The 11,301-nt window shown below is 66.8% G+C and overlaps 1 protein-coding gene across 1 annotated transcript in view; it reads left to right on the top strand.

Moving 5' to 3' along the window:
* PALM (paralemmin) overlaps positions 1-11,301 on the top strand; it is a 22,652-nt gene that overhangs the window by 1,057 nt on the left and 10,294 nt on the right. Inside the window, exons 2-9 of the mRNA XM_019472215.1 lie at positions 3,707-3,755; positions 4,989-5,069; positions 5,173-5,303; positions 6,949-7,072; positions 7,532-7,553; positions 7,845-7,904; positions 9,007-9,138; positions 10,720-11,294. Of these exons, the coding sequence (XP_019327760.1) occupies positions 3,707-3,755; positions 4,989-5,069; positions 5,173-5,303; positions 6,949-7,072; positions 7,532-7,553; positions 7,845-7,904; positions 9,007-9,138; positions 10,720-11,294 (1,174 nt within the window). The remainder of the gene's footprint in view (positions 1-3,706; positions 3,756-4,988; positions 5,070-5,172; positions 5,304-6,948; positions 7,073-7,531; positions 7,554-7,844; positions 7,905-9,006; positions 9,139-10,719; positions 11,295-11,301) is intronic.

Below are 11,301 nucleotides of genomic sequence, written 5' to 3'. Positions count from 1 at the left end.
GGGTGCTGGGGCGGGGGGGGCCGGGGCTGGGAGGGTGCAGCGAGGGGCATCCAGCCTGTTTTGCATCTCTCCCTGGGCCAGGAAGATTCCTGGCGTTCAACCCGGGAATGCAGAGACTGTATCAAATAATGGAAAATAAAGAGGATGGAGGAGGGAGGAAAAGCAGAACAGAACGTTTCAGGAATGCTGTAAAAGTTTGGATCCATCGAACAGCGCAAGATCCGGGAGAGAGACAGGCCAGGGTCCAAAGCCTTCTGAGCTTGGGGTGCTGAGAGCTGGACTCAGGGGGGACCCCTGGCCCCAGAGCAGGAAGGTGCCCATGGCGAAGGGCAGTCCCGGCACCATGGGGCTGGTGCCAGCCTGGCCCCGCAGCTGCTCGGGCAGCTCTGGCTCAGGGCAGGGCACGGGGCGGGGGGGCGGCCAGTTCCTCCCTTCAACTTTTGCACATAATCTGTTTCTGCAGAGAGCCGTCCCAGCTGCCCCGAATCCCAGGGGGTTCCTCACTGGTTTTGGAGATGTTTTGAGGGGGAAGGGGAGGTTTCACCCCTTGGGCTGGAGCCTGGGGCAGGGTGTAGGGCCGTGATGTGGATGCTACTCCCAGCACCCACTCTGTGCTTTCCCCGTCAGGGCCCTACATCCCTACAGCCCCCACACCTGCGTGCTGGGGGTGTCTCGTGGGGGCCCGCCAGGTCCATCACCGTCCTTGTCACAGCTCCGTCTCTGTGAAGCAACTGCTTTTGGTCTGTCTTTCCTGAGAAAGAAAGTTCCCCTGTGTCTGGGGGTGAGCCAAGACCCTGGGCACGGGGCTGGGGAAGGGCAGACCCCGCTCACGGCCCCGGCGGGTCAGCAGATGTTTCCCTCGGGAAACCCGCTGTCCCCGGCCCCTCTCCCGGTGAGGGAACGGCTCCTGCCGTGGGGGGGGGATTGCAGGGTGCAGCTGGTGTTTGGGACAGTTAGGGAGGGAGCGGGGTTGGCCCCTCGCCCCTCCCCATTGTCCCTGTGCCGGGTGCTGCTGCTCTCAGACCCCGCGCAGCTGGGCAGGGAGCGGCAGCAGAGCGAGCAGGGACAGCAAAGGGACTCACAGACACTCCGACTCTCTTTGAGTTTGCAATTGTTTAATTCCTGTCCGGGGCACGGTGGCAGGCCACGGGCTGCCGGGCGTGACACATGGGAGGCTGCGAGCGGTGGGTGTGCGCCTGCGCGTGCAAAACAGTCACAGCATCGCCACAAACAGCACAAAAATAACCGCTACAAAAGCGACACCTTCCCTGGTTTGTTTTTCTGGCCTGGATTTCACGCGCGGCTGGGATCCCGGGGTGCAGGGTGAGGGGAGGACGGGCGGCTCTGAGCAGCTTTCGGTTAATTGCTGGCTTCGAGGAGGTGTCAGGCAGAGGCAGGGGGTCCTTTCGCCCTGGCAGAGCCCATTTGATTTGCTGCAAAGTCCAGCTGTTGCAAATGTGTGTGCTGTCCCCTCCGGTGGAGGACTCGTGTGAGGGCACATGCGTGCGCAAGGGCACACGCATGTGCGGCCAGAGCCCAGCCCCAGGAGGTACCGTGTGTGGGGCGCAGGAGCCCATGCCCACCCAGTGTGTAAAACCATCTTTGGAAAAAGCCCTTAATGGGAGGGCTGAGGAGATCTCCCACCCACACCCCCCCCAGCCCCGGGCCATCTGCAGAGCCCAGCCCGCATCCCCAGGGGAGCAGACGATGCAGCAGTGGGGGGAGAGGTGGGATGGGGAGAAACCCAGGGAGTGGGGTTGGTGCCCCCCCCGCTGGGGTGCGCGCAGCCTGCGGGTGCTGGTTGGCACCTCGGAGTCCGTGTTGTCTTCCAAATGGGCACCCCGAGCTGGGCTGGGGCTGCTGGGCATAGGGCTGCCCTCCCTGGGCCTTGGCTCGTCTCCTGTTGTGGTTGGTGCCGTATGAAGCCGGGGATGGCTTCAACCTCTGTCAGCGGATCTGTGGCCCCCGAGTCACTGTGTGCCCCCGATCACGCAGCTGCGGTGAGGCTGGGGTGGGACCGGGCTTCTGGCACTTGCTCCTTGCTAATGGCTTTTCCTGCTGTGCTGGGGACATGGCGCTGCCCGCCCCCCCCCCCCCCCCCCCCGCGGGCGGCCCGGGGTGGGCTGGGCCTGCCGGTGGCCCTGTGGCTGCTCCTCTCCCTCTCTCCTGCCTGCTGGGAAGGGACTGTCTGCCTCTTGCTTTAATTGCGCTTTCAAAGCCCTCGGGCCCGGCCAGGCGTGCGGGGATGGACCTGGGGAGAGGCAGGTGCAGGGGCGTCCCACCGGCCCCCACGCATCAGCCATCCCGGCTCCACACGCTCAGCCAGGGCAGGAGCTCCTGGGAGCTGTGAAAATGGATGTGCACTTAACGACCAGCATAAATTAAGTCCCAAGAGCTCTCCCCTCCTCCGCCTGGGCCCCGGCATCCGCCAGCTGCAGGAACAGCCACGGGCAGGGGCCGGAGCCGGACCCTGCTTTGCACTGGGGAGCGCGGACGCCCCACCCGGGTTTCCTCCCTCCTGCTTGCCCAGGGCAGCAGCGCAGGCAGCCCCGGGTGGGAGGGAGCAGCCGGAGGAAGGGCTTGGCCGTGGGGACCGGAGCTCGGACCAGTGTCTCCACGCCCGTGTCTCCTCCAGAGCGGCTGCCAGCACATCTGCCCCCTCGCAGGCTCTGCTGTCCCTTGCTCTGGGAAGTAAATGGCAATGATCCATCGCCTGACGATACCTCCAGGCCTCCCACCCTAATTACTGTCGCAGCTAAGCACTTCGTTAGTGTCATCTGGCAAGCAGCCAGCCGGCTCCCTGTGGCGCCAGAGCATCCCCAGTCACAGCCAGGTCCCGGGCAGACGCCCTCAGCCCCCGCTCTGCGACTGCTGGCTGCTGAACCTGCACCTGATGCTTTGCGGCGTGGGGGGCTTTTGCCGGGCCCCGCAGGGCTGCACTGCCGGTCGGGCTGGTCCAGGGCACTTGCGCCACTGGGACACAAGAAGGCAGGCACGTGGGCACTTGCTGCGGGGGGTCAAGGCACCCCCTCCTCGCAGCACCCCGGGGCCCGGCTGCACCCGAGAGAGCTGCGTCGGGGCCAGCAAGGCGGCTGCCGCCGGCAGCATCCCCGGGCGCAGCCGCAGCAGTTTGCGTTGCGGAGGCGGGTGCTGGGCCTGGGAGCACGAACCTCAGCTGGAGCAGAGCCTGTTGCAATGTGTGTGTCTGTGCCTGTCCGTGTGTCTGTGCACGTGCGTCTGTGTGTGTCTGTGTGTCTGTGCACGTGTGTGCGCGTGTGCCTGTGCGCGCAGCCCAGAAAGGTCACTGTCCGGGAAAGGTGTCAGCAGCCAAGAAATGGGCTTGGAATGGAAAGTGTGAGCCAGGTTGAACCGCAGGGGTGGCCAGAACCGTCCCACTCCAGCCCCTCCGTGGTCACCGTTTCCATCTGTGCCGCGGCCATGGGAGGAGTGGGTCCGGCCATGCCGGGTCACCCCCAGGTGCCTCTCCCGGGGGATTCGGGCAGGGCAGGGGGCCAACGGGTGCCTGGAGGAGCTGTGCGGGCAAGGGGTGCTTGGCTCTGGGGTGGCAAGGGGAAGGGGAGAAAGCAGCCGGCGGAAGGAAAGAGTTCAGCCTTTGTCCGTGCGCTGTGTCCGGTTCACTGGTGGCACAATGTCCCCATTCACCCGCCGCCTGTGCTCTTCACTGCTTCTCTCTGCTCTCTTGCAGGGTTGTGGAGGCCAGCACCCTTCAGCAGGAGAGGCTGCAGGCCATCGCGGTGAGTCCCCTGCGCGCTGCGAGCGCACAATGAGCACACCAGACCTTGAGCTGGCATCCCCACGTCCCCGCGCCATCGCCTGCAGCACGTGGGGCAGACGCCAGCGGGGAGGAGAGTGCGGGCACAGTGGCTGTGCCGGCGCAGGGGCTGTGCGGCCGCTTTCCCAGCCCCTGCCTCTGGCCCAGAAAGCTGCTGAGAGGCTGCAGGCAGGGGCAGGAGCCAGAGAGCCCTTGTGGGCACCCAGCCCCGGGCAGGGGGTCTCTAGCAGCCAAACAAGGACTTGCGGGAGCCCCTGCCAGGGCATCCTGCCCTGCGGCAGCTCTTCCCAGGGATGTGCCACAGCCGGGGTGCAGGATCTGGCGGGGCTTAGCTCTGCATTCCTGAAAGAAGGACAGAGCGAGCAACGGGCGGCTGGGAGTTCTAATTAATGAAGCAACGCCTTGACGAGCCCCGAGTGAGAGGGAAATGAGTGATGATTCCCTCCTTGTCCTTTCCCAGGGAAGGGCTGAGGATCGTGCAGGATCTGGCCTATGTTCTGTGAGCACTAGTAATTATATTAGTTAGCGAGCAGTCGGGGGCTGCGCTGGGCAGCCCCTCCCCGGCACAGAGCAGGGCACTGGGTTGGTTTTAAACCCCGTCGATGTCTCGTAGCAGTTCCCTTGCCTGCCGCAGGCTGCCAGCTTCCCTGTCCCGTCCCGCTACCGGCCGATCTCCGCTGCACAAAGGGCAAATTGTTCTGGGCCAGAGGAGAAAGAAAGCGGGTGACGCTTCCCAGGCTGGGACTGACTCTGCTGAAATGATCTGGACTGGCCCCAGGACGCGCAGCGAGGGGGGGCCAGGGAGAGGCCGTTGGGGCTGGTTCCCCCCGTGCTGGCCAGCTCGCTCAGCGGGGCTGGGTGAGGGGAAGGTGATGTTTTGAGACAGTGAACAGACTCCAGGCTCTGCCCTGATTGCTCTGCACCCTCCGTGCCTCAGTTTCCCCCAGTGGGGGCAGGGACATGACACAGGGCTGGGGAGCTCCCAGTGGGCTGTCCCCAAGGCCAATCTCTCAGCCCCAGGCACGGCTCGCGTCCCGATGTCAGAATCCCTGGGAGCCCCTCGCCCCCCACGCCCTGCTCCTCCCCGCTCCGGGGACGCTGCCCTGGCCAGGAGGGAGGTGACCCTGCTCCGGCAGTGCCCGGCGCCAACCCCCTCCCCACGCCGACCCTGGCTCTGCTGCTCTCGTCCCTCCAGGAGAAGCGGAAACGTCAGACAGAGATCGAGAACAAAAGGCGGCAGCTCGAGGATGACAGGCGGCAGCTGCAGCATCTCAAGGTGAGGATCCCCTGGGACACCCGGGCTGCCTCTGCACCGGGGACGCGCCAGGGACCCCCTGGCTGTGGGGGCGGCAGGACCATGACCCCCTTCTGCTCCCCAGTCCAAGGCTCTGCGGGAGAGATGGCTGTTGGAGGGGGCCCCGGCCTCAGCCTCCGAGGAGGACGAGGCCATGAAGAAGCAGATGCAGGAGGATGAGGTGAAGACCAAGGAGCTGGAGGAAACCATCCAGAGGTAACGGGGACGGTGTGGGGCCGGGGTGTCGGGGTGCGCCCAGGGGGTGCCTGAGTCCCTCCAGAGACCCCCCCGACCTTCTCTTCCCCCCATGCAGATGGGAGGCTGAGATGCAGCTCAGTCCCACACGCTGGGCACAAGGCATGAGGCACAAGGCATGCTGCCGTGCAGCCGTGCTTGCTTGCGTTCAGCCGCGGCCGTGCTCGGAGGGGACCATCCACTCTGGAGCTCGGAGCTGCCGGGAGCAGAGGTGCCTCCGCGGCGCTGCCAGGGCTCAGCCGCTCTCGCCATGAACCGTCCAGCTGGGTTCTTGCCGGCATTTGTCCGGGGGCTGCGGCTAGTCCTGGAGCCCACCCGGCCCTGCCGGCCCCTCTGAGCATGGACACTCCTAGCTGTGCTCCTGCCTGGGGCTGTCCCCACGCCCACCTCCATGGCTGGGAGCTGTGTAGGGTGTCAGTGGGAGCCGTGGGGCTGGGGCCCAGGGCTGGGCTGAAGGCTGGGGTCCCCTGGGGGGGCTGTTTGGTGCCCAGCACCTGTGATCGCAAAGGCAGGGAAACAGGGGGCTGGTTCCCCATGGACATCTGTCCCCATTGTGGTGGCTCAGCCCCTGGGGAAGGGGCAGGGTGGGAGGTTGGGGGGTAGAAGCCTCAGCCCCTGCCCAGCTCCCTTGTGCCTGGGCTGCTGAAGGCAGGGGGGGCAGGCCGGGTGCCCCGGCACAGAGGTGTCCCGGCAGCCCGGCTGCCCTGCAAGAATGCAATCAGTCATGGCTGTGCCGTTAATTACCGAGCATCGGTGCAGAGAGGGGTCAGGCACGAAGGGGCCTTTGTGTCCGTCTAATGGCGCGGTGCATTCCTCCGCCAGCGCCTTGCAGGGAGACGGGAGTTAAGTGGGGGGCTCTGCCGGAGGGTGCTGCCACCGCACCGACAGAGGGGCCCTAATTTACATGGACATGAATCCATGGGGACTCCGCTGACCTCCGCCACGTCCCGGTGGGGCCCTGCTGCCGGCACAGCTCTTGGCCGGGCTCGGTGGCTGGGAATGGGCGGTCGCCCTCGTGGGAATCTCAAACAGGCTTCAGGCAACATGTGTGGGAGCAGAACGGTGATGGAGCGATGTTGCTCCATGCCACCGAGCAAGGGCACTGGCAAGTACATGGCGGGCTCGGTTCAGTCACATGGGGACAGCGAGAGCTGGGGGGTCGCCCCATGGGGTCAGTCCTGCTACCCAGTGCCTGCGGGGGGTTTCTTCCATCCACTTGGGCCGAGCCCGTCGGCTGAGCAGCCACCCTGGTTGCTCAGCAGCTGCGGGGCCATGACTGTTGTCCTGAGCATCGCTCACCACGTGGAGATGGGTGGAGGCACGTGGCCGCCAGGCGCCTGGGTTAAGGGTGATGGCAGCACCCGCTGGGTGAAGCCCCTGGGTTTGTTCCAGCAAACACATGCTTTTCCCCTGCAAAGAGGTGGTGACGGCCGTGCCAGAGGTCTGTTGCGAGCCCAGGGGCTGATTTGTGCCTCCCCTCTCTCCTGTGCCATGTCTCTGGCCCACGTTCGCAGGTCTGCTGTGGCTGGCTGCACCGTGGCTGCCTGCACCATGGCTGCCGGCACCACGGCTCCCCACGGCCTCTCAGCCCCGACTCTCCCCGCAGGCTGGAGAAGGAGCTGGAGACGCTGGAGAACGGCAGCTCGGCAGCTTCCACCAAGGAGAACCTGGCAGAGGTGGCGGCACCGGCCAAGGAAGAGAAGGCAGAGGCCGTCCCCAACATGCAGAAGGTGGGCACGGCTGCTCTCCATGGGCAGGGCTGCCTGCTGCGGGAGGGGTGAAGGGGGAGAGGGGGTGCCTGGGGGGTCGGCACTTGCTCAGCCCCCACCAGACTGGAGCTGGTTCTTGCTGCCGCCGCAGAGCAGGGAGCTGCTGGGGTGATGGCACGGTGGTGGGCAAGTTGCACTGGCAGAGGGGCTGAGCGCAGGGAGCTGCTGCCAACCGGCTGCAGGGTTGCATCAGGGCACTGGCGTGGCTGTGGCGGGCCCCAGTCCCCGCTGAGCTGGGCGGATTGGCCACCCCACGTGTCCCTGTCACCCTTGGAGCCCCTGCCCTGCCGATCCTGTGCCAGCGGGGCTGGGCTGGGGGTCCCTTGCCCTGGTGGGGATGGGTGCGTGAGCAGTGGGTGTGCGGGCAGCGGGTGTGTGGCATCTGCTGGCGGCTCCTAACCTCTCCCTTCTGTTTTGCAGAGTCCCCTGGGCACAGTCAAGGGTAGGTGATCCCCACCTCGGCTGCAGTTCCTGCTCTCAGGAGGCAGCGCCTGCCACCCCCTCGTGCTGCCCCGGCACTGGGGCCAGATGGGTGGGGGGAGCCAGGGCAGCCCTGTCCCCATGTCCCCTGCCCCTGTCCCCTCCCGGGCAGCGATGCCCTGCGGCGGGGGAGCCCGTCCCAGGCACCAGCCACGGGGGGACACGCCACCCTCCCTGGGGCCCATCCTGCGGGCACATGGACGACCAGGCAATCGTTTTGGCTCAGGCGGTCGCCTCTCCTCTCCGTCTCCAGCCGAGAAGGTCTCCAGCAGCCCCATGAAGGCGGTGGAGGGCACTGACATGATGAAGGCAGGTAGGTGCCTGCTTCCCCGGGAGGAGCGCTCCTTCCCGGTCGCTTCCCCCCTCCCCGATGGTAGGTGGTAGGTGCCTGCTTCCCCGGGAGGAGCGCTCCTTCCCGGCCCCCTCCCCCCTCCCGCGCCGCCCCTCTGCCCGCCCTCCCCCCCCCCCCCGCCGCTCCCCACTGCTCGATGGCTTTCCAAGCCCAAGGCAGAGAACATCAGTTATTTGCAATCAGAGGGTTTGTTTTCGCTTCCACACCATGGCTGGTTCGTGGTTCAGGGCCCCCCCTCACCCCCTGTTCCATATCTCTGCTCCAGTTTCATCCTTCGCCTTCTGCTCTGTTTGCGGCTTCTCGGAGCGCGGGAGAGGGAGCGGAGCATCGGCTGCCGGCATGGCTGACCCTGTGCCAGCACTCACGGCCCCATGGCTAGCTGCCGGTGGGGAGCTTGCAGGGGCGCGCGGGGCCGAGCTGCCCGCGCTGGGGGTGCTGCGGCCGGCTCCACTGCTGGAGAGGTTTGCTCTGGTTTGGGGGGATGGCTCAGACAGGGCTGCGGCACCGGCACTGGGCAGAGCCTGTCTTGGGGTCCTCGGAGCAAAGCGCCACCGGGCTGAGGCGACCCCAGTGCCAGCAGGGACTGGCTGGGAGCTGAAGGAGAGATGCCGAGGATCACCCGTCCCATGGGGCAGAGGGGCTGCCCCAGCGCCAGCACCCTCAGCAGGGACACCACCTCCCACAAGCATGAGCCTGGCTCCCAGCCCAGGCCCCCGTGGCCAGCACCACTCACCGGCCGGACAGACGGACGCGGCGCCACCTGCCATGGTGCCTCCAGGGCCTGGTTGGGCCCCAGCCCGGGGGGACGCAGAAGCTGTGGAGGTAAGGTGATGCTGGCAGCGCCAGGACAGCAATGGCCCCGCGGGTCCCGGTAGGAAGGCTGTGCCCGGGATGTCGCACCCGCCTCTGCCGTTCACTCCTTGCTGTCACCTGCTGCCTTGCTAACGCCGCTGAGCACCGCACCGCACCGCTGCCGCCATGTGCCTGCCCGCTGCCAACCGCTGAGCAGGGGCTAGGGAGGGCCGGGGCCGCCGTAACGCGCGCTGTGCTCTTTGTGTCCCAGCCATGTACTCAGTGGAGATCACGGTGGAGAAGGACAGAGTGACTGGGGAGACCAAGGTCCTGTCCAGCACCACCCTGCTCCCCCAGAACCACTGTCTACAGGGGGTCAAAGTGTACGAGGATGAGCTGAAAGGTACGGCCCATCCTGCACCGCTTGGAGGCGTCAGGAGCGAAGGGCAGGGGACGAGGGAGCGGCTGCCCGAGCATCCCAGCAGGTGCCAGGGCTAGGAAGGGCTGGGGCCGCTCCTGGCCGTCCTCGCCAGCTCTGTAGGGCAGACGGCTCAGGGCAACCCCTCGCCGGCCCCAATCCTGCACTCTGGCCAGCCCGCCGTGGGATCTGTCCCAGTGGCATGGTGTAGACGGTCCCGATGGGCCAGCCCTGGTTTGCACATTGCGACCCTGTGCTGCTGGAGAGCAGAGAAGAGGATCTGCCATATCCAAGACTCGGGAGCCCATCCCGCCGGTGAGGAATGCAGCACCGGCACCGCATTGGCCCAACGTGCCCAGGCTGGCAGAGGGGAGCGTGGCCACTGGGCACAGAGGAGGTGCAGCAAGAGGGACCAGTCCCTGCCTGCGGCCCCTGCTTTTGGAAAGCTCCGGGAACCTGCTTCGAAGGGCCTGGTGACACCCGAGGGACGGCTGTGTCGGTGGCAAGGACCAGCCACGGAGCTGGGGCGCGTTACTGGGGACTGTGGTGGCCAAATGGACTGACCGCCTCTCCAAGGAAACGGCGCTGCACCGACAGCCGGTCCTGTTCAACACCCTCCCTGTGGCCATGGCTGTGCCGGGACATGCTGACCTTCACCTCCACCAGCCGCCTGGCTCAGCCTCCCTGCTGCTCTGGGGCCCCCAGCTCCAAGGACGGGCCAAGGAGCCGCCTCGGCAGCGATCAGCCCGGGGCAGCCGTGCGTTGATCCCGGTCGAGCCGGCCCTGCCTGGGCTGGTTTTGGTCCATCACTCCATCGACTGGCTGTTGAGGCTGTTGCACTGATCATCGCATGATGCCCCAGGTCAAGCGGAAAATGCGATGAGCCGGAGGCTGCTCTCGCCATGACGCACGTCTGCTGCCTCCAGCGCTGCAAGCAGCCATGCAAAGCGTGCCGGCGGTGGAAGAGCCCCATCCCCTCCTGGGCATGGGACCACCGGGTGCCACAGGCAGCGGGACACGGCGGGATGTGGCAGGACGTGGTGGGATGCGGTGGGGCAGCACCTGCCGAGCGCTCACTGGGGTCTTACAGGTGGCAGCGGCGATCTGCTGCAGAGCATCGTGTCGGTCCTGGCTGAGCCAGGCGCCAGCCGGACACCGTCCCGCCGCGGCGAGCGCGGCCAGCTTGGCAGGCTGTCAGTGACCTGGCAGACGGCTGCGGCTCCCGCAGGGCTCGCCGGGTCTGAGGCTTCGGAGGTGCCAAGGGCCGGGAACGGCTCCTCGCGTTGTGCTTTTGTTTTGGCTTCCCCATCTGCCGTCGGGCAGGGGCCAGGCGATGCTGGGGTGGGCCCGGCAGCAGCTCCGGCTGAGGGGGGGGTAGGGGTGCTGCCAGGGGGTCCCGGCCTCAGTGCCAGGGCCTTTGTGGAGGGGAAGGTGCCACTCCCCAGACGCATGGGAGCCGGGTTTGAGCGGGTTGCGCCAGAAGGAGCTTTTCCAGGTCGACTTGTGCCCCCAGCCCGAGCCTCCCGGCCCGAGCCCCCCTCACCCTCCCTCCTCTTGTCCCCGCAGTGGTGCACGCGGTGAGCGCCGAGGACGGGGCCCTGCAGAATGGGGCCCACCCCCTCAGCTCCTCCGAGGTCGACGAGCTCCTGCACAAGGCAGACGAGGCCACCCTGAGCAAAGCTGCTGGGCGGGAGGCCCCGGCCAAGGCTGGTGAGGCCGGCAGCGCCCCGGCCAGCCAGAAGCCAACGCCGCGGCGGGAGATCACGGGGCTGCAGGCCAAGCCACGGGAAAGCACCACGGTGCTGCCACCGGGCGAGGGGACGGAGCCGAGCCGGGAGCAGCCCGTCACCATGATCTTCATGGGCTACCAGAACGTGGAGGACGAGGATGAGACCAAGAAGGTGCTGGGGCTGGAGGGCACCATCAAGGCCGAGCTGGTGGTGATCGAGGATGCCGAGAGCAAGCCGGAGCCGGTGCGCAAGGACCACGCACCACCCAACGGCACTGCGCTGGAGCCAGCGGCTGCCCAGCCACCGGGGGAGGAGGGCCCTGGTGGGCAGAAGCCGGGCGCCAACGCCACAGACGCCAAGGAGGCCGAGCAGGAGACGGACGTGAAGAAGCAGCGCTGCAAGTGCTGCACGGTGATGT

The sequence above is a fragment of the Aptenodytes forsteri genome, unplaced genomic scaffold (genome assembly GCF_000699145.1).
Source record: "Aptenodytes forsteri isolate BGI_AS27 unplaced genomic scaffold, ASM69914v1 Scaffold147, whole genome shotgun sequence".
Lineage (NCBI taxonomy): Eukaryota > Metazoa > Chordata > Aves > Sphenisciformes > Spheniscidae > Aptenodytes > Aptenodytes forsteri.
This window is presented reverse-complemented; position numbering and strand designations above follow the sequence as displayed.